Below are 22,544 nucleotides of genomic sequence, written 5' to 3' on the forward strand. Positions count from 1 at the left end.
GGCCCAGGCTTAAGCTAACATTTAAATGCCTACAAGGTCCCCAAGAAGAGCTTGGCTCCTGGAATTCACATGCCTTCTGAGCAGGGTCTCAGAAGATCTAACACTTCACCTCAAAACTGTTTTCCTTCTCCTACCACAGGGACTGTTTAGATGGCAACATCACGCATCCTCCTTTTTTAAGTGGTATAGCAGTCAGGCCAAGCTTTCTTCTTGGGCCCAGCCACTAGCAGGATGGAAAACATTCCTGAACGCTATGAAACAAACACTGTCAGGAAGTGGAAAGTGGTTTCTATGCTTGAAAGAAGAAAAAAGCTTAAGAAGAAATTACGCACATTACACATTTGTGGTCCTTTCCACAACAGCAGGGCATTCCTTTTGTGCCCATATTTTTCTCCCATTAGTTATTTAAGTTTCCAGAAATTAATATGGAAGTTGTTCATCACCTGGAAAAGCATGACGCTGTTGGGATAAAAGGCTCCAGAGATACTGCAGGAGGACTAGGAGCTGCAGTGTGTTTTTAGGGAAGAGAACTCCATTGTGCACTTGTAATATTCAGTCTTTCTAAGAAAATAATCATTTTTCCAAGAAGGATCAGAGGTCTCCTCCAATGAGATGTGGCAGCCAGCCTGGGAAACATGCAACAAAGCTACCAAACATCTTTCACCCGTTCACCAGAAGGAAAGTCATCTGCCTCAAGCCAATGTACTCCAATACCATGTGTTACGTATGTCAGATGCCAGGAACACATATCCAGCAATAATTCCTCTATGCTGGAGTAACTGTATATAGGGATGGAATGCAGGAGACTGCACAAGCATCTACATTAGCATTCTGATTCAGTTTAAAAGGACATATGTTTGAAGTTGGCTTTGAATTTGCCTCCATGACTGATTTGTATTGTATCATCAAGCAGTGTCAAACTTGGGAGGAGAGATCAACCCTCACCCATGTACAACCTCCTTTCAGGTACCCGTAGAGAGCAATAAGGTCTACCCTGCAGCCTCCTTTTCTCCACACTAAACCACCCCCATTCCCTCAGCCATTCTTACAAAACTTGTGCCCCAGACCCTTCACCAGCTTAAACTCATAAATACAACTATAAAAGTTCATATAAATTGATTTGTGATTAGTGTGTACTGACCTTATTTCAATTCAAGTAAGAAAGCAGCAGTATGAAAGGACTCAGAGGTTTCAGTATTTATTGCTAATTATTCACCCATGCAATTTTTCAGAACTATTTTAACTAAAGCAAATTGAACAGTGCTTACATGGACATTACTTTCATTAACTGTAGCATAATATACATACATACATCAAACAAGCTTCAAATGCACAGCCTCATTTTATCATTGTCCAATTCTACTCCTCAGTGCTTTCAATGTTTTCTTCATAATTGGTGCTATTTCTTCAAAAACAACAAAAGAAAGAGACTGGTTAGGATTACAGCTATGAGCAACTTAAAATGGTATGAGTATAATATTAAGCATATACTAGGCAGAAGGTTAAAACAATTAAATTGATGATCTTAGGAAATGCCACTTACTTTTGGTAGGCTTCTTTCCATCTTGAATCATGACACCTGAGCTAGAACTTCTACTGTTGCCAGCACATATCTGATTTGATAATGTGTTATTTCTGTCTCTCATTTCTGGAATCCCTGTTCTTTTAAAATAAACAAGTAAGAAAAAAAGTTAGCATTTAATATCAAGCAACTATTTGCTCTGGCTCATTTTGAAAAAAAAAATCAAAACCAACAGCCTGATTGGATATATTTAAGTAACTTTATACATTTCAAAGTCACAGGATAATTCAGGTTAGAAGGGATTGCAGATGGCCATGTTTTCCATTTTAATTGTTGAACAAATATTACATGTATAAGATTTCATGTCTCTTATTAGTCTTTAAAATCAAATAATCAGAGTTTGTGACAAATCAAAATGGCCAGCAATACCACTGTTATTTCATAATGCCCTGTGCTCTAGTTTGCACCTTGTGTTTATTTTCCTCTCTGAACACAGCTGAACTGCTAATTAACTAATTGACAGAAAATAAGGGCAAATGTTTAAAAACAAAACCTCCGTAACTGACTAGCAAAAGGCACAATAACTAACTAAACATCATGTTGGAATCTTCAATCAGCAAGACAAGGACTATGGCAGATACATATACGGAGCTGATGCCTCCTGCTAAAGAATGTTAATCCAACAGAGCATTAAAGTGTCAGCACAATGTCACCAAATGTGACCAGCCCTGTACTCCTCAGAGCCACTCACTGAAGATTCTGCCAGCACGCAGTACCACTGCACACTGAGTGAGAATAGCAGCCTGCTAAGGATCTGCATGTCTGCACACAAATCCTTAGCAGGACTTTTTAGCTCCTGCAAGACCAGCTTCTCAAGTGAGAATTTCAGCCATACAAATTCTGCAGCTTAAAAAACCAATAGGTCAAAGTAGTGAAGTTCAACTCAATGTGCCTAAACAAACTCTTTGGTTCTCCAGAAGGCAAACCAATGACTCTCTTACAGTTTCTTTCATGTCTGAGAAAAAAAATCATGCAAGGCTTGGTCTACATCTCTCAGCTACTGGTCCAGAAATTACTGGAGCACAAAGGACATATGTACTTGTATGCTACTGTACTTGAAACACCCAAACTGGAAAGGCAGGTCTGTCACAATACAGAATCAACCTCCCACAGAGCAGCTGAAAGAAAAAGTGCCTTAAGCAATTGCCTTGGTGAAGGACTATCTTTCCAATGGAAATAGCAACAGTATGGAAAGAACCTTCCAAATCTCACCAGCTGAAGGCACAGTTATGAAAATTTATCTGGTATAAAAGCTGAGTTTAAGAAAATTCTTACATCCAGGCTGCCCTTCCTAACCCATACTTACAACCACCTTCAGCAGAAAGTCTGTTTGACTAAGCTTCTAAAATTCACTGGGGGAAAAAACGTATTAAAAGTTCCTGAGGTTCATTCTGGTCAGCTGTATCACACCAGGCAGCTGACTGGGATTTTATCAAAGCAGGAGAACATGTGAGGCTGCTAGGCAGGTTAATAGACCCAAAACATCAACAATGGAATTGCCCTAGGATGCCAAGTGGCTTTAGTGCAATCTGGAGAAAAGAAACAGCATCCTGTTACACTCCGGCTGGGAGGGCGAATTCACTGGCACTTTTGAGAAGTGTGCAATGACAATGCATACATGGCAGAGGAGTACACAAGACTTAAAAGGCAAGTTTGTTTCTAGCTACTAGCCACTTAAGAAAAGTAAATAGAGTTATTTAGAACTTTAAAAATATTTTACAAGCATGATTTTGAACTGACAAAGGCACAAACTCAAAAGCATAGTACATAGCACTTACTTGCACTTTGCTGTGGGATGAAGCTGGATGACAGGTCCTGCTGCCCCATGGATTTCTTGCTGTCGGCAAATGTTCCTGGGTGGTTTTGCTGCACCAGTCACATAAGCCATTTTTACTTGCCTGCCTAATATAGAAGGAAAGAGCAAAGGATACGTGACTTTTCATGTCCTTTATGTCCAGAACTCTTTGCATTGCTGCTTAGAATCCTTAGTCCAACCAGTAAGGTAAGATTTATCTAATGCATAATATTTGCAGAATACACCAACATATTGTATTAATGCATCTGTTTATTTTTTAGACAAATTTAATTTAAGAGTAACAGTGTTTGTTCTTGATAATTTCTCCTGGAAGTAAGCATTAGTACTCACTGCAAAGAAATCACTAAATCAAGCATATTGTCAAGAACAGCAGAAGAGATTGAATTTTTAAGCAGAAGACCTAACCAGAGATTTTACCTTTTGGTTTCTCAGACTGAGCTGAAAGAATATTTTTTGTAAGGATTTTCAGTTTTTCTTCTCTCTGATTAAACAGTCTCCAGTACATTTCACGCCAAGACTTGTACTCCAGAAGGCTCTCATTTTTAAAGTCTCTTTGGCAATGTTTCTTCCACAAGTGGTCAGTCTCTTTTATAAACTTCTAATTTAAACACAGACATCTTAAATCAGATTTAAAATAACATTTTCAAGAGTACCTGTTCTCTGAGCCTACAGACACAACCCAAATCTTTGGTGGAAGAAGGTGCAGAACAAATCCCAGCACATGTGCTGACACAGATACCTGCACCGTGGCAATACCATGCAGGGCCACTGACTGCAGCCTGGAAATCACACAGCTTCAAGCAGCAGAGCTGGAGTCAGTGAGCCACGCTTACAGGCTACACTTGTCTGCAGCACAGGCTCAGGCCACTCCAGCTCTCAACTTGAAGCACACAGAGGAAAGGTTAACTTGCCCTACAAAGAATTGCACACTCAGAACATCAATGCCCAAGTGCATCATGGAGCTCAAGTCCTGACAGTGTAGATAAGAAACCTACACATACATGAAATCTCACCCCAGCTACTTCCTGACTGATATGCTTTGCAGGCTTAATAGTTTGTAACTTGAAAACAGTTGGTTCCGACTTTCCCAGCTATTTCAGTGGTAAATACTACAGTAATTTTTTTTTCTTATTTTTAGAAATGGAAATACTTTTCTATACACACTGTCTTTCACTTAGTCATCAGTAGTAATTCTCCTGAATGTTTTAAACTTGAGAAAGGGAGACTTAATAATGACAGCTGAATTCAAAGAAATTAATATGCAAGACAGAAAACCAGTGCAGGCCAAGGAGTTATGGAACTCTGTGCTTTCCCAAATTTAACAAGGCAGAATTTACCAGATTACATTTCTCTACTTGAAACAACTGCTCTGGTGTGCAACGTGTTAGCACAGGCTCAAGAATTTCAAAGGGCACACCTCCTGCTTCTTGTAGCACTACAAAAGAGGACAGTACTTTCAGTATCTCACTTATTTTACTCAATGGATAACACCACTCACTTGTATTTAAAAATAAAAACACAAGTTAATTTTAGCAAGCACTAATACAACATCTGATGTCAGGCTTTGAAAATATTTATAAATCAGCAGTTTCATACTGACTAGCAGTTATACTTGAGGATGGATAAAGCATCTTTGAATAGTCATTGCCCCATCTTTACTGACATGCATCATTTCCTCCTCTGCCTATGCAATGAAGAATGTCTTGATCACAACAAACATGGGGGTGGAGGGGCAGAATTTTTAGTTTATCATTTATAGGACATTATTTTAAGTAAACTTGGACCTTTAAAAACTGAAAGCTTTCAAACAAAGCTACAATTTAGCACAGTCATCAATCCATTTCTGCAAGAGCTTTTCACCCTGCTCCAAGTCACCATTTGTAGGGAGGGACAATATATTTTAGGAGGCCAGTGGCTGGCATGTAGAGAAACAAATCTCATACCCTTAGAATCACAAGTGCTACAAATCCCCTGAAGTACTCACACTCAATATTGTTGTGAAGCATGCGGACACACTGCTCATACAGTGTAAGCATCTTCGAAAGGCAGACTGCCTTGGAGCCAGAGTAAACCTGCATTTTGGAGTTCAGTCTCTGTCCTGTGAATTGAACTATCTCATTGACTTGCTGGGGTGCTTCTACAACAGGTACTGTGAACGCTGCAAGCAAAACATCAGGCAGGTTTCACAAGGCTTTAAACATACAGCTCTGAGATAAACATAAATTACTTTTACTTACATATACAAAGTATTCTCTTAATACAAAGTTACTGCATTACAGCATGGGACCCTTGCATGTATTGTAAATTGCAGAAGTCCATTCACCATCATCTAACTCCAAGATGTACACTGCAAGTGAGCTGCAGCAACTCAAACCAGTCCTGCATTACTTATCTCCAGTCTACATGAGCTGTATTCACATCCCAATTGCTCTGTTTCCCATCCACAGAACTTTACTAACCCTTCTGAGTTATCTTAGAAAAGCCAGAAGCCGCAATAGCAACAAAGTTTCAAGATCCCAGTGGTAGGAAACCACATGAGAAGAGCTGCTAGGGGAACCACTGGTACTTTGTCACCTACCAATAATGATACTAGTGGTTCCTGTGCCAAAGTTAGACCTAGTGCCTCATATATTTGTTTTACCTAAGATAATTTCTGTTAAGGCTTTGCCTGCTCTAAGGTATAGACATGAGTAAAGATAAATGGAGCCTGTAGAACAGCCTGGTTTACACCTTCTCTAAGTCTGTGGTAACCTTCCTCAGCAAGCCATAAGAAGGAAGGCCTTAGAACTCCCTTCAGCTTCAACATAGTTCCTACTATGATGAGGAAGTGAGGCCCTTCTTTGCCATGGACTGATGAGCTAACAGAGCTTACTGGAAAAGAGGATAAAACATTTCTATGCAGAGCTATAGACACCTGCACTATTTCACATTTATCAGCCTTGTATATTACTTACCTGTAAAATCTGCAGCATATGGGGGAGATGATTCTGAGATGCCTGGCAGAGTTTTAGGTAGTGGAGTATTAAGAAGCTCTTGGAGGGATGCCACTTTGGTCTGTGCACAGTTAAAGAAAGATTGCTTCAATATTATAAATTTGCGGTTAACCAGGCTTAAAACAAGCTACGATAAACCTCCAAACATGTGTGCAAATCCCTAAATTAAGTAGGATGACTAGAATTCTTGCTTTTCTACAGTAAAATTTATTCACAGGACTACTTTGCAGCATATCCTTTCATACTCTATTTACCGAAACTATACCACAAAAAGAATTTAGTGGGACATCTGCAATTAGCACACAGAAAGATTAAAGCACAGAGTAGATATGTAGAGCTAATGGGCTTTCAGATAAATCACTACTGAGGCACGCAGTGAATCAGGCAAAACTGAAGATGACAAAAGCATAATTCTGAAAGACAAGAATCAGCTTTATACCTAGTCCTACCAAGTCTCCCAGATCACAGTCAGTAAGCCATTCAACCTAAAACATTCACAGCCAATTCCCTAAAAAGGGATTTAAAGATGCAGCAACCTATTAAATATGAGTCCCTATAAATGGATCAAGTGCAACATTTAAATTGGGTCTCAGGTGTCCTCCAATTGCAAGACAGCACTCACAGCCCAAAATTTGCATTCCCTGTACTTCATTTAAGTATCTACAGTAACCTTTCACAACTACTTGAATATCTGAGGTTTTTCCTCAAACAGTTTATGTTAGAGTATGATACATAAGCCTTTGCATTAATATTTCCCCATCTGGGACAGAAGATACCACACTGAGATTGCAGATCTTCCATAATAAAAAAAGCCTGAAGCTTTCACATCACAGTGAAGATATAAATCTGAAGATAACTAATTTTTGGTGCACAAAAGGTCTTCATTTAAAAGGTCTAATTAATACATATTTTTGCAAACACATTTTCTCAGAGGATCTACTTAAGCTTTTTGTATTTCAAGGGACAAGGGACTAGCTCAGATTAACAATATGTATAATCTAGTTTTATATGCAATAATGCATTTCGAGAATGTTCAGTTCCACTGCAAACATTATCATTTGCTATTAAAGAACCACAGCATCTGACAAAAGGATTGTTCTATACACAAAGAGCTGCAGAAGCCACAAACCAGGATGGTAAAGAAAAAAAAGGTGGACATCTGTCCAAAGGCAACTGCCTTTGCATTCTGCAAGTCAAATGCAAATTAGTTGGTAAAGATCAAACACTATATCAATATTGAAAACAATGTTTAAAACACAAGTAATTAAATTAAAAACTGTATCTCTTTTCTCCCCATTATTGTCATTATTGGCAATTGCAATGCAGCTGATAGATCAGAGTCATGCAATCTGTTCCTTAAAAAAATACAGATAAATTTCAGTGAAATTAAAAATCCAAAACACTTGTGTGTCTGCTGTTATCTCAACCCTGTAGTGATTTACCTTTTTACTCGGAGTTTCTGGTTCATCAAGCTCACATTTTTTTACATCTTCAACTCCCTCTTTTGCCTGAGAAAGTTTTGAAGTCTTTTGTAGTAATGAGCTGTCCTTCTCTTCCCTGCACTTTTTTGGCTGTGCACCTGTAGAACAAGCTTTTCTCTTTCTTTTGTTGGTAACCTCATCATAAGTAAGATAAGATTCAAAAGACATAGTAGGGGGTTCAAATTCCTCATCACTAGATGATTTGGCTTGGTCTTTCATGACAAGATTTTGTTTTGGTTTCTTCACACATTTAGGATTTCTCTGTTTGGAAGCATCCTTACTAGGCTTTTCTTTCAGGGACAATAAACCTTCATTGGCTGCAGAGGAATGCTGCTTTTTTGAAATTTTCTTGCTCTCTGTGGAGGTGTTCTCTTTGAACTCGCTTTCTTTAGCTTGAGAATTGGTACCCTGGGAAGCATGCTTAGAACCACTGCTGCTATATACTTTATTATCACATTCTTTTGGAGACTCTGAATTTGCACTTTGATGGGTCTTTTCACTACAAATATGCTCCTTATTCAGCTTTGCAGCAATGGGAGCACTGCTGGAACTTCTAATGGCCAGTACAGATGTTTCAGGCTTCTCTAAAGGCTTAATCTCCTTGGAAACATAAGATTTCATCTCATGTTTTTCTTTTCCATTATTTTTTCTTCCTCTGTGATCACTGCAACAATAAACACATTACATCCCATTCTGTAGCTGATGCAAAATTCTTAAACAATCTGCTTTTCCAATATTAGTAAAACTGAAAGCATAAAATCACACCATATGTCATAGTTTCACAAAACCCAGAACTTAGTTCTGCACTGAGTTCTTACTCTTCCATTATTAGTACAGAATCACAGACCTCTCAGGTCCAGCACTGCTAAATACTGAAACAAGAATTGATAGCAAAACAAGTGGGGAGTCAGGACATAACCCTGAGCAGGAAAACAAATCTGGCAGTGCTATCTGCTTAGAACATGCTGGATATCACTTTTCACAAATCTTCCCTGCATGCTTTATAACAAAGACATGGTGCTTGAAATAACTAGGAGTCAGAAAAAATTACAATATGCTCTGTAGGTGATACAGATTAACAGGTCAGCCTTTATGATTTGCTTATCACAGGTTCTAGTATTTTACTTTCCTGTTGTTTGAACAATTTCAGATTTAAAATGCACTATTTAGTCAAACTGTTCCCTTGGCTCTTTCAGCTCAACTGTTTGAAACTGTTGGAATTCCATGAAACATCTAAAGCAAAGCAGGCCTGGCCATGGCAGTGGTGGCTGCTTCAGTCTCAGAAGAAACTCCATCTCTTCACTGTGCCTCCTCCAGAGAGGAAGGCCCTCTCAGTCCACAAGAACACTACAAGAAAAACCTCAATACAACCACATCACAAGAGAGCTGCCTCATTTAACCACCACCTCTGGGAAGAAAGAGCAAGTTTCTCAATTTCCTCAAGTGCAGAGCAGTGCCCATCATGGTTTAGATCCATTTGCACCAGCTGGGACCCAAGAACTTGTGCCAGTCACAAAAAGCAGCTGAAGTCAGAGTGCCAACTGGCTGGCTGACCAATAATGGTTTGATTGTTTTCCTCATATTTTACAACTGCATTCTCATTTCTTGTATTCAATTCACATTCCAATTCAATGTACATGTGTCATTCCAAACACCTTTCTAAGTTTGCAATCTCTATTTTAAAATTACACTACAGCATAATTAACTTTAAGGAAAAAAGTTCACACCTACCTTTTACTTTCTGGAGAAATATGCTTTTTCCATTGCTTTAACAGACTTTTAGCTACATTCCCAGCAGTGGCATGATCCCTAAAACTTTTAACTGTTTTGTCTATGCCAGTTTCCTGTTGAAGATAGTGCAAGAAAGATGGGCAGAATAAATCATAACCCTCATCCTAAATAAAACCTCCTCTAAAACTGCTACAAACAGTATTAGCCTCATATTCAGAGCAGTGTTATGGCAGCCAAAGAATAAATGCCCTCTTTATACTGCAAATGGAATTGAAGGAAGTAGTTATTTATAACCAAACATGGGGAACAAAATGCAGGCTTAATTCACAAAACTAAGATAAGTAATTTTTCTCCATTAAATATTTCAGGAATTTCACTTCTTTCAAATGCTTAAGCCCACAAAATGCATCAATTCAAATTTCCTTTAGGTTTATGAAGCACATTTGAGCATATCAGAGAGCATATATGTTGGGCATGATGTAATATAATACATCTCAGCCAGTAGTACAGGGTTGAAGGGTCAGAGCAGCAAGTCATTTTCACAATATCATTGTGTCTTCAAGTCTCATTCTAGTGTGTTTTGTTTAAGCAAAAATATCTTGCAGACTTTGAGTGTTTGTAGAATCACAGGTGATTTTAATAATGTATTATCAGTAAACATCTGATTCACAAACCCTCACTTTTAAGATGCATGCAAAATATGCAATTCAGTAGGTTCACTGCAACCTGTGAATGCTCTTGCTGACAATTATACTCCTGTGAAGTCTTAGCTACACATTACTCCCACACAAACAGCTCAGCCTCCAGAAAGGGCTTCCTTAAATTCACTTCAAGTATATTTAGCTTGTATATAATTTGAGCAACCTGATTTGGTAAGTCAGTTATTGCAAACAGATGGAAGAAATCTGGTGGGACTACTTCATAAAGCTATTTATGTTCTTCAAATGCATTAAAAATATGTGGAGCCCTCCACTGTAAGACATCACTTTCCTCTATTTGACTTGAAGGCTTCCATCAAAGTCTGCGCCTTATAAAGCATGGAAAATTTCTGGGAACATGAATCATCTGCAGAAACCCTTTGTCATTTTAAACAATTAATTGCAATATGAGATTACGTCTTTTTATTGGAAAACAGAATAAATATTGCTTCATTTCAGTAGAAGTCTGCTGAAGTCTAGGCAGACAAATGCCTTTACCTGAATAGGCCATTCAAATATCTTGGCAACTATATTTTTCCTCTTACTCTTCAAAGAATTCTCTCACAAAACCCATCTTTTTCTTCTTTTCAAAACACAAACATATTGCTTATAATAGCTAGAAGCTTCACAGATCAGTGTGAGAATATCTAATATAGAATTTGACAGGATGCAGCTTGGATGAGGATAAGAGGCATCATTACTGGGGATTCCTCCTCTTTAAATGCAAGAAACTAACTTTGAGCTGCTAATGAAAGATGGAAGAGTTAGAGAATTGACTTAAAGAATGATTCATCCTTATTTGCTTTAAGCATTGATTGAAGGCAGTTTTACACTGAAAAGAAGCCCACCTGATTAGCAAAGTGTCCTCTATATGCTCAGTTCTATCACTGTTGACATAATACTGCATTCATCAAGCTGGATGACCAGCTTTTGGGAAATTAATCTACACCAAATAGGATACAAATTTAAAATTATAAAATGCAAAATGTACACCACTTCTACAAATGCACACTCTTGACATCTATGTAGTAATTCACTAGAGAAGAGTTTAATGTATTATTACTGATCACTTACCACTAAAATATCCAGCGATAAATCCAAGCCTTGTAGTGTCTTAAGTGTTTTTATAATCTAGAAGAAAACATCAGATTTATTGTTTTAAACAAATACTTGGAAATCTTATTCTGTTATTCTCATTCACAGATTTAATCCAAAAATACACAATAGTGTTAAAAGGAATGTCCAGTAACTCCTGGAAAATGTAAGCACTCCTTTACTGCACATCAGGGCAGTGTTTGCAGTCAGTGCTGTGAACCAGTACGGTCCTGCCAATCCCTCAATTTCAGTAACAGAAAACCCAGTAGATAGTTTGAATTTACTGCTACAGAGATCTCAGTAAATATCAGTAATGCAGTAGTAGAGGCTACATATGTATGCCTACTCGTCCTGTGGCAGTGGCCCCCATTTGCCACAGAGCCAGTACAAAAGCTGCATTATGCAAAGCCACCAAGCAAAAACCAGCAAGCCTCACAGGCAGCAGCACCACTCCATCAATCCAGGCAAAGAAAGGACAATAGAACTAGTGCAAGCTCAGACTGCACAAAATAAGGTTTTGAAAGCATAACAGCAATTTGAATTTTAACAAAACAAGATCGAGCTAGAACAACTGTTTTCCTTTGCACTGTCAAAGCTTACATCTGTTACCAAACTCAACACTTCCATAAAAGCCGGAAAGATTTTTTCACATACAAAATGCTCATCTTTCTATGAGAAATATTTTAATAACAAAGAAGTCACATTTATAAGCAGAGTATAAATTTCAACAGCAATATAATCCAATTTATTTGGCAATGGGTAGCATATAGCACCCTAGAGTCTTGCAGCTAACTATAAAGAGCAAATTTGTCTTATCTTTCTGTCATTGTTTAAGAATGGCATTCCCCAATTTAGTATTGCCACTAAAACACTCCCAACCACACACATGAAGTTATATTATTGAGATGACAGAATTAATGTACAACTGAAACAGCAGCATTTCAGAGGGCTTTCATAAAGCCTGAAATACTAGTCAAGTGTTTCAGATCATTGATACTTCTCAGTGTAACAGCAGGAACACAAAACACATACCCAGAAATCTTCTGACAACAAAAGCAGCTACATTAATTTAAATAACTGATGAACTGTCATTTATTATATTAGATACTGTTTATGAAATGGCATTGCAGGAGGCAGAAGAGGTACTAAAAATGAGTAACAAGCTCAAAGAAACAATTTATAAGTTCACTCCAGGGATATATTGCTCCACTATTGCTCTAAGTCTCATTGCTCCTGTAGTGCATTAGAGCAGTGGAATTCCACACTTGACACTGATCTTCATTGTGTTCAGTGGGCTCTGTCTACATGCCTGGCATGCAGCTCTTCTGTAAATCATCCACCCTGAAACAGTGCTTCTGAGTCTAGGCAAGCACAGCAGAAATGCTTCACAGCCTGGGAAAATGTGAAACAAGGTAAAACATACAGCTAGGACCAGAGGTAACAAATCTAATCTCTCCCAAAAAGTTCAGCTAGCTACAAAATGGCAGGGACACCTTAAAAATTAATTAATTAATTTTTAAAAAGCTTCCTCACCAAGATTTCAGAACAAGCACAAAAGCCATATGAAGTTCTGCTTATCTTAAAATAAGGCAAACCCCCAAGAAAAATTGTAGTTGTTCACATTAACATAGTTTCTAATGCTTGAGATGATCAGTGTCAAGTTAGTTCACTTGTATTTAATTAGAAGAATATATATCCTCATTGATTTAATTTATTTGGCAATGAAAAAGGAAGTAACCCACTGCTGACACGTTAGATTGTGATATTTAACATGTCTAGATAACCAAGCAATGCAAACCACTGGGAATAAATCCCATTTATTTTGCCAGAGACAAACCTCTTTGTGGAAGAATACTAAGGGATGGTTTCAACAAGATACAGAAATAGGGGTTTTGAATAGTTTCTCTTGATGAATTTTGAACTAAGTTAACTCATAAAGCCAAGTTTATTTCAGAAGAAAAGATTCAGGAAGCAGGCAATTACTACTCGTACAAGTTCAAACCAACAGGCTAAATTACAAAAGTACCTAGATGACAAGCATGTTCAAAAGCAGTCAACACATTTTAATGAAAAACAAAACTTTCCAAGTCTTCTAAACTACAGACCACACTGCTCATTTTTATTACTTGAAATGTATATCACATTTGTAAAATTAAGACAAATAACACTGTTTCATTTAAAAAAATAGAAAAAATGGATCAGACTCACTGATAAGGTTTTTAGAAGTGGTACCAACCACTTAGAAGCAGGGAACAGCTCAGGCTGCAGGGCAATCAGCAGCTCTGCACATACAGGATTTGTACAAGACTCTGTTCTGTAACTGGACACAGTAAATGGCTGCATCCAGCCTGCTGGTAGGAATCAGACATCTCCAAGTTCCTGGGATTTAGAACCAAACTTACAGGCACAACCAGAAAATAAGCAAATATAACTTGTGGCAAGCATCTGTAGCAGCAGAGAAACTTTGTGTTTATCCTGCTTGCTAGAGATCTCTGATTTCTCTACCAAAGACAAAGCACAAATACCAAGCTCCAGTATCTATTGGACTTTGGAGAAAGGTACCACAAGATAGAGTGAAGTCTGTCACCAAAACCAAAGTTTACTAGAACCACCAACTTTGTCGTCATGGTACCTATATATAGTATATCATTATAATTATTGCATAAAATAAGGCAAAAATATGAAGTCTGTTCTGAGCAGGCCTTCAAAAACAAAATAAAGACTGACTAACCATTGAGGGATCTTTCTCTAACCATTTCTTTCATCACAGCATTGGTGGCCTATCTGGCTCTTATCTCACTGGACTGAATCTAGCAATTTCTTCACAAAAAACCTTCCATATACACACAAAATATATTTAACCCTCCACTGGTTTTCAGACTATTTTACCTCACATACCACTATCAGCTATATCCTTGTGGAAAAACTCTATGTACTTTAAAAGAGACTGTAAACTTCATAGAAAAATGTTGAAGAAAATTTATCTTCATATATAATTCCTGAACTGAGTTTACATAATTCCTAAATACTGATTTATACAGAACAATCAAAACCTTACAGGACAGGGTTTCTTCCCATTAAATGCATTCCAAGAAAAACCAAGAGCTACGTCTTCATGTAATATAAACAGGTAAAGCCTTACGGACAAACTGAGAGCTGGCACCCACATAGTGGTGTGAGACAAGCAAAGATGACCGCAGGAACAAAGCAAGCAAAGATGCAGAGAGGAAGGGAAAGCAGGCTGGAATTTGGAAAGTGGAGATCAATGGTAATAAGCAATGGGAAAGAAGCATGTAAGCAAACAAAATTTTCCAGATCCAAAACTGAAAGCGAAGTGGTAACAACAGCTGCCAGGTGCACTGAGTTTGGGCAATTTCCACTGCACCAGTGTTGCTCCATCATCCTTGATACTAGTGTTGTACAGTCTCCTCTTAATTTCCCCTCTGAGCCTGGAACCTCAGGAAGGATGGAACCCACTAACATATTCCCAGACCATCTGTCCTCAGGGGACTGACAATATTTCTCTGCAGTAATTCCTGTTTTCTCTCTTTCTTCACTCAATAGCTGCATTTCCCTTTCAAAGAGATCCCTATGATTCTTTAGTTTATTCTCTTCTATAACAAAGCCTGTGAAATTCCATCATGTCAATAACTTCTGGCTGAGCTAGACAACTCATTCAAAAGAGCACCAGGACTTTCAGGAAAACACCTTAGAAAAACCCAACCCTGTCCTAAGCAGATAATCCCTATGTGTTCAGCAAAAAAAGCCCAAATACTGTCGTTCCCCCTCAAAAAAAAAAAAAAAAAAAAACCACCAAACAAAATTGCCTAGTTTTGTTTTCAGCTACTAAATCTAATGATCTGTTAATTACACTAAAGGAGCTTTCTTACAATCATCTTACACAACACAGAAATAAATGTAAATACTAATCACACATTTTACCTTGGCTCTTTAGTTTCATTAAGTTATGCTAGCCAGAGCTACAGCCATTCCCTGGCTATCTTATTATCTTTCAATCCAGGCCAGTATTTTTTTTTTAAAACAGTCCTCAGAACATGACATAATATTCCTGTAATTGTCCCTCTAATGCTATATAGCAATAATAACATAACCCTGCTAAGCTGCCCAAAGATAGCATTTACTCCATAAGCCACTGCACTCCACTGCAATTTCATGCTCAACTGGTAATACATCAGAGCTCCAAATCATTTTCTGAGTCAATGCTTTCCAAAATACAGTCTCCTATGCTGAATGACCTATATTCATAGCTCCTAGCTGTGACTTTCCACTGAGCCATGGTAAAACATGTGTTGCTCAAATGAATGTAGCCTACCACATGAGCAAATTTGGTTTCTAGAAGGGACACACTTCATTTGATACAAATTACTTCAGTATGTGTAGTATTTCTCTACAATGTTTGCTGTCTTCTAAATTAAACAAGTTTCAGTAGAATCATGTCACAAAGAGACGCATAATCACTCTCCTACCCCCCAAAAAACCACCAAAAATCCACAACCCAACATTGTTTCCTTATGAGGTCTGGCACTTATTTTTGGCGAGTGCAACTGAAATCAGTTTCACGTATTATTTCAGGCCCGTGGCACTGCTGCTCCAATCAGCATCACACAGAAGTCAAATGCCTTGAAGCTGGCCTACATTCACAACAGTTAGTGTCAGCCAAGTACAATTTGAGATAGATTTGGCAGAATATATCTACATAACATCTCATTGAGTGGTATGGATGGTGGCACCACCCTTCAATTCTACATCAGGTGCATCTTAACATCATGCATCATTCCTTTATGATCAGTGCCAATGAAGACCATTTCACTGACTTTTAATGCTAGCACAGTATTTTTCCCCCATACCTCCCCTAGAACCATAACTATCATTCAATAACTGTTCTTTCTGTCAATTCTCTGAAAAATCCATGGGTAGTTATAAAACCTCACACATTAAGAAGCTTTTGAAATGGACAATGAATGTTCTGCGAGGTTATCAAAAACTTGTTACCAATATTAAAAAGACCAAAGACAAATATTATTCTCAGTATGGAACAGAAGTATTTGACAACAACAACACTTGCCTACATACACATCTGTAATATTGATTTGCAATTCTTTTCACAAATTTCTAGAACTCTCCTTTTCGCCTTTAAAGATACTAACGACATAATTTCTCTTATTAGATTCAACTTCTGTTAGGAATACTTTTCATGACTGCCAATTTACAGCTATCAATTTCTCACTTTCCCTGCCACTCCTTATGCCATGTTACCCATAAATACTTCTATTTCACTAGACAGTTTTACCAGGGACAGAAGTGCTGCAGCACCACCATTAGCTCCATTTTATGCAGCATCTACTTGCAGCTATGCCACATAAAACCACTGTATCTCCTCCCCTAATGAACGCAAATTAGCCAGAGTTGTTCTCATTTTTCACATTAGTAGAATGCTTTGAAATTTACTGGTTTGGGATCACTTAAAACGCATTACCTCTAGAATTGTTTATATTATTTTCCTTTGCTACCTATTGTTCAACTAGCGTATCAACACTAATCCCAAGTACATATTCAGAAACCATAATAGCTGATGGTTTCTGTAGCATAGGAAGAGATCTTAGGTTCATTGAACTGCAAATTAAAACTTCTGAAGGAGCACCTGCACAGATATTTGCATTTTAGACAGATATTGTCTACATCATCTACATTCAAGAAGATAAGACATTATTGGCTATGAAAATCAGTATTTCTCCTATATGCATACACACATACTTGGAAAACACACTGTAGATATGATTAATAGCTAAGATTCTCATCAACTACCAAATACAATGCCATTTTTACTGCTGCCCTCTGCCTCCAACCACAACCTTGTATCAAGTTTTAATGTCTTTGAAGCCCATAAAGGTAAAAGTGCCTGTATTTTCAAAGCAAACCTGACCCTCAAAAAAAAAAAAAAAAAGAAAAAACAAAAACACTCAAGGAAAAATCACATCACTGTTTCGAATACACCTACTTCAGTCAAATATAATTTATTATTTCATAAAACATTCAGGCAAATTTGGCATAAGCTACTTTGCTTCCATCTCCTTGGGAGGGCCGGCTGCGGCTCAGAGAGCGGGGCGAGCCTCGGTCCCCTCCGCCCCTCAGCCTGGGGGTGTCCCCTCTGCTCCTTGGTCCCCTCTCTGCCCCTCAGCCTTGGGGTGTCCCCTCCGCCCGTCCACAGCCCGGAGCAGCCTCAGCACCTGCTCTGACCGCGCTCCCCTCATCTCTGCCTGCTGCTTCAGGCGTCCCTCAGCTACCCCTCGCAGCTGCTGAGCTGCCCGGCCACCCTACAGGGGTTGATTCAGAACAGCTTAGTCCTTGGACCGGGAAGAACAACAAGGCAGGGCATGACAGGCCCCGCTCCTCTTTGATGCGTGCAGCTAAAACCAAGCACAAACACCTATTTCGCACAGAAAAGCTCTCGTGAACACAGAAACAAGAGCCAAGCACGTGCCACGCTGGGCCTCCAGGCCGGGTACCTCGGCGGGCTGGCGGGCACGGCGCAGCCGCTCCTGCAGCCCCAGCAGCTTCCGCACAGCGCTCCGCCCCTGCTCCGCCATGGCACCGCCAGCGCCGCCGCTCCGCCCTTTCTCCTGCTTGGCACCGCTGCCGCTCCACCCTTTCTCCGCCTCGGCCTCGGCTCCGGTGCCGGGGCTCCTCTGTCGCCGCCCGGCGTTCTTGTAGCCGCGCCCGCTCCGCCATTGGCCGTTCATGCCGGCCGTTCGCTGCCCAGCCCCAGCAGTAACAGCGCGGGCAGTGTGCTCTCCTCTGCCCCGCTGGGCTCCGTCTGAACGCACAGGGCGGTACTGAGCAAGCACAGCGGAGCTGGGGGAGATGGTCAGGGAGCTCCTGCCCGGGGAAGGCCGCGGCGCTGGGCGCTGTGGCCCTGCCAGGGCGGGCCCGTGCCAGCCTCGGGAGCAGCCCCGGGCGGGCCCGGGGACACGGACAGTGTCACTTGCTGCTGCACGTCTGGCCTGTTTCCTGCAGTAACCCCGCGGCCCGTGGCATCCCTGGTGACTGTGCGTGGCAGCGAGGCTGCCCTGTGGAAGGGTGCCTTGTTTTGGGGTACCGAGGCCGAGCCGTGAAGCCGTGAGTGGTGCTCGCAGGCAGCCCTGCAGTCCTGACTCGGACTGAAGGGTGAAGGGGACATCCTTTTCTTTACGTCCTGCCTTTTTTCCTTTTTTTTTTTTTTTTTTTTTTTTCTTTTTTTTTTGGGCCTGAGAACTTCTGGGTCCCGTAACTTTCAGCAGGGCTCTCCCATGGATTACCTAAAAAGTTTGTGACAGGGAATCAGTCTTTGCCTTGCATGAACTGCACATCTGAAAGGAGATCTGTGCCATGGAGCATGCCGGGGCTGAGCATGTGCTTGTAAGACTCCCAAGATGAATGAGTCCCTCCTAAAATTGTATGTTTGCAGAATTTCCTGTGAAGTTGCTATAGATGTAATGAAAACAGGTACACAGAACACCTTTCACTCTTTAAACTGGTGTTGGAGGGAAGTTTTAAAAAACAGTGCATCCAGTCTCAACTACAACAGAATTTTAAGTAGGCAAAAGTCTGCTATTTGCACGTTAGGATTGCTGCTCTTGCAAAATAGATCTTATTACAGCTTGGCACACTTTATAGCAAATTCATCAGAAGAGAAACCAAAATAGCTGATAGGGCAATACAGTAGGTAGAGCTCTCTGTTTGGAAATGGAAAAAACAAATCCAGGTCCCTGATGCAGACTGTCTCTCCAGTTACCATACTCATGTTTTTATTTTACAGAAATAATTAACTCATCTTCACAGAATGTAGAGACTTCATCAACCCTACCTTAAAATAGGGCATTCACAACTAGTCACTCTTCAGTTTTCTGGCCCAAGTACATTATTTGTACAGAGTGGCATTTATGCAGAAGAAATCAGAAAAGTTCAGCCCACACCAGCATTATGATTAAAGTCATTATTGAGTAGTGAAGTTGAGGGTCAGATTGTTGTACAAATTGTGTGATTAAAGCTGGGATTCCCCTATGTTGTTAGCCTAATTATCAAACTACTGGATTTTTTGGGATAAGGAAGATGTTCTTGCTGCCCACTTATTCTGAAAGATAATTATTTCAGGACAGTGAAGACAATATTTAAAATCTCAATAGAACAAGAAAAATATTTTTAGCCCAGACCTAACTGAAGCATTTTTTGTATTGCTTGCCATAACTGTCAAGAGGAAAGAATTCCAAGTTTACTCAGTCCTTCAAAACTGCAGACAATGCTGATTATTACAAGGATTTGTTTGTTTGGCATTGATGCATGACTCCTCTTAGGAAGAAGTGGGCTTGACATACACACAAATATTGCTCCAAAAATTGCTCTGACACTACATGCTCAAGGGATCTGTTGTACCATGAGCTCTGCTGAAGGCTTGCAAACTCTCTTCTGACCTTTAAGGACCTCCCTATGCCCTACTTCCAGTGCTTAGCGAGTTTCCAAGGAAAGATTGAAACCTGAAAGATTGAAACCAGAAAGAGGAGCTCAGGAGAAGAGCCTGGTAGAATTTCCAGGGATGGATCAATGAAGCTTGACTGGCAAAACTAGTCAGTGGAAGTGGGAAATGATCCAGTACAGGGGGAGGTCTGAGTGACCCACTGGGGCTGGCTGCCTTGCTGAACACAGTAATTCAGAGCCACCTCTGTGAAATTAAGCCCTGTGCATTTGTTCCTAAAAATATTGTTTTTACATTAATTCAGCAGCTTAAAAAAAACCCCACTTTTTTTCCATCTCCTTTTTTGAAAAGACTGTGGTTCCCACTGAAATTCAGTATGCTTTCACAGTTACCTCTTGTCTGCATAAGGAATTTCATCCTTCCTAAAGGCATTACTGGTGTGGTTACCCAATACATTCAGATTAGTGCATTTGAAGATCCACCTGCAGCCTGTGGGGATCCATGGGGGATGCAGTGATCCACCTGCAGCCCGTGGGGGAGGTGCCCATGCCAGAGCAGGTGGATGCCTGGAGGAGGCTGTGATCCAGTGGGAGACCCAAATGAAGAGAGATGTCCCTTTCTTCCAGGCTGGAGCAGCCTGTCCTTGCAGGACTGCACCCCATGGAAGAGAGACCCACGTCACAGCAGGTTTGGGGTCCCTCCCATGGGAGGAACTCACATTGCAGCAGTTTTGGGAGGACTGCTGCTCATGAGAAGAAAACCATGGCAGACAAGTTCATGGAGAACTGTCTCCCATGTGAGCCACAACCTCACAGGGGAAGGACTTCTCTCCCTGAGCAGCAGCAGAAAACCTCAGGTGATGATCTGACCAAAGACACACCCTGTTTTCCTGCGCTGTCAGTGGGAAGGAGGGGGGGGCTGGGGGGGGAAACAGTGTTTTAAGGTCTTACTTCACTTCTCATTATCCTCCTCTAATTTTGTTAGTAATTAATTCACTTTGCAACTTAAGTTGAGCCTGGTTTGCCCTTGAAATATTTCTCCCAGTCCTTATCTCACTCATGAAACCTTTGTTATTTTTGTCTCTTCAGCCCAGCTGTAGCAGGGCAGGGTGAGCGAGTGATTCTTGTGGGTGCCTGTCATTTGGCCAGTGTCAAACCACAACAACATAGTAGATGGAGACTCTCTTTTTACAGGAAATCACAAGGAAAAGGTGAAGGAGGATGGCTACAAATTACTGAGGAGATTATGATTTGACACAAGAGGAGAATTTTTCACAAGGAGAATATAATCTCCCCAGGGAACTAAGTGGTGGATTCCCCAAGGTTGGACAGTTTTAAGATTTGCCTGAAGAGGGTGCTGGGCCATGTGGTCAAGACAGTGCTTTTGCCAAGAAAGGCAGGACCAGGTGATCCTTGGTATTCCTTCCAACCTGGTATTCCAAGATTCTATGAAAATGAGGCTTTGTCCTTAGTTTTTCGTAGCTGTGGCCCTATTTTTCAAAAGGAAAGCTGATTATCTTGTTGTTGGGAAGGCTGAGCCTTATGTCCCTCTCCTCCAGTCTCATTTCACACATTTGACTGACTAATTTCCTATTCTGCTTTTTCATTCTTACCTTGTGATGTAGCTCCACTCACACAGTGATGCCCTTTTATTCAAAATGACAAGTGTTACTTTGCAGCAGTTGTTGTAAAAGCCCATCTGAGCCTGAAGGCAGCCAAATAAATCTGTATGATTAAGCGTTATACAAAGCACAGCCAAGAGAAAATCTTCCTGTTCTCAGATTTCCACTTCCCCCAGTACTCTTTCCCCTCCCATGCAGACACTTGCACTGTTTTTATCTCTCCCATAGGATGAGATTCTCCTGGGATGTGAAGGTTTGGCTTTATGTTATTCCTGAGGTCGCCTGGCAAGGATGCAGAGATAAATTATTCCAGTGTATGGTATAACCCCCAAGTCAGGACACACACATGAGAGACAGAAGATCAAAGCTCACATCTCTGAAAATGTATCAGGATGCGAGCAATAATCTTTGAAAGCTGAGGCAGGTCTTTATGGAAGCAGTGACCTAACTCCACAAAACAGAACATGACTGAATCCCCATCAGCTGGTCTCCTTTCCTCTACCTGGAGTTAAGCATGGAAAATCTAAGAAAGTGTAAAGTGACAGAATTTCCATGGTGTTTTCTGTGGGTTGTTTTAGGTCATAGAATAATAATAATCATAGAATGGGTTTTGATGGGACCTTCAAAGACCATGTAGTACCAAGCCCCCCTGCCATGAGACATCTTCTGCTAGACCTGGCGTTGAACACTTCCAGAAATGGGACATCCACAGCTTCTCTGTGCATCCTGTTCCAGTGCCTCACCACCCTCACCATAAAGCATCTTCCCTATGTCCAGTCTAAAGCTGTGCCCTTCCCTAACTGTAGGACTGTCACCCAGGCTCCCAGCTCGAGCTGGGGAAACCTGAGGCAGTTATTACCCGCTGTAGTTACCTTCACCTTCCCCTCCCTTTCATCCCCTGTACCTGTGCATTTGCAGGATCCAGGCTTGTCCTCCTGATTTCCAGTGGCCAGGCAGCCGAGGGAAGCTGAGCTCCTGTGGCTGGGCAGAGGCAGGGAGCGAGGCATGGAGAGGAGGGGTCATTTTAAAGAGCACCCGAGCACAGGCTCCGGTCTCT

At 40.4% G+C, this 22,544-nt stretch overlaps 1 protein-coding gene across 3 annotated transcripts; it reads right to left on the reverse strand.

Moving 5' to 3' along the window:
• Nucleotides 1–1,182: 1,182 nt before the first annotated feature.
• Nucleotides 1,183–22,465, reverse strand: LOC120511894 (elongin-A-like). Of its 3 annotated transcripts, XM_039729530.1 has the most exons (13): nt 22,392–22,465; nt 21,479–21,570; nt 17,924–19,927; nt 11,376–11,432; nt 9,604–9,716; nt 7,834–8,536; nt 6,353–6,452; nt 5,383–5,556; nt 4,736–4,833; nt 3,816–3,996; nt 3,361–3,484; nt 1,544–1,662; nt 1,183–1,405 (listed from the first exon to the last, which is right to left on the reverse strand). In XM_039729530.1, the coding sequence occupies exons 3-13, from the start codon at nt 18,155–18,157 to the stop codon at nt 1,347–1,349; spliced, it is 1,962 nt and encodes a 653-aa protein (XP_039585464.1). In that variant the 5' UTR covers nt 18,158–19,927; nt 21,479–21,570; nt 22,392–22,465; the 3' UTR covers nt 1,183–1,346. The 3 variants fall into 3 exon arrangements, with proteins under 3 accessions (XP_039585464.1, XP_039585458.1, XP_039585472.1); XM_039729524.1 differs by lacking the exons at nt 21,479–21,570; nt 22,392–22,465 and having other exon boundaries at nt 17,924–20,079; XM_039729538.1 differs by lacking the exons at nt 3,816–3,996; nt 4,736–4,833; nt 21,479–21,570; nt 22,392–22,465 and having other exon boundaries at nt 17,924–20,080.
• Nucleotides 22,466–22,544: the final 79 nt, after the last annotated feature.

The sequence above is a fragment of the Passer montanus genome, unplaced genomic scaffold, assembly GCF_014805655.1.
Source record: "Passer montanus isolate IOZ18808 unplaced genomic scaffold, ASM1480565v1 scaffold11, whole genome shotgun sequence".
In the NCBI taxonomy this organism is placed as follows: Eukaryota; Metazoa; Chordata; class Aves; order Passeriformes; family Passeridae; genus Passer; species Passer montanus.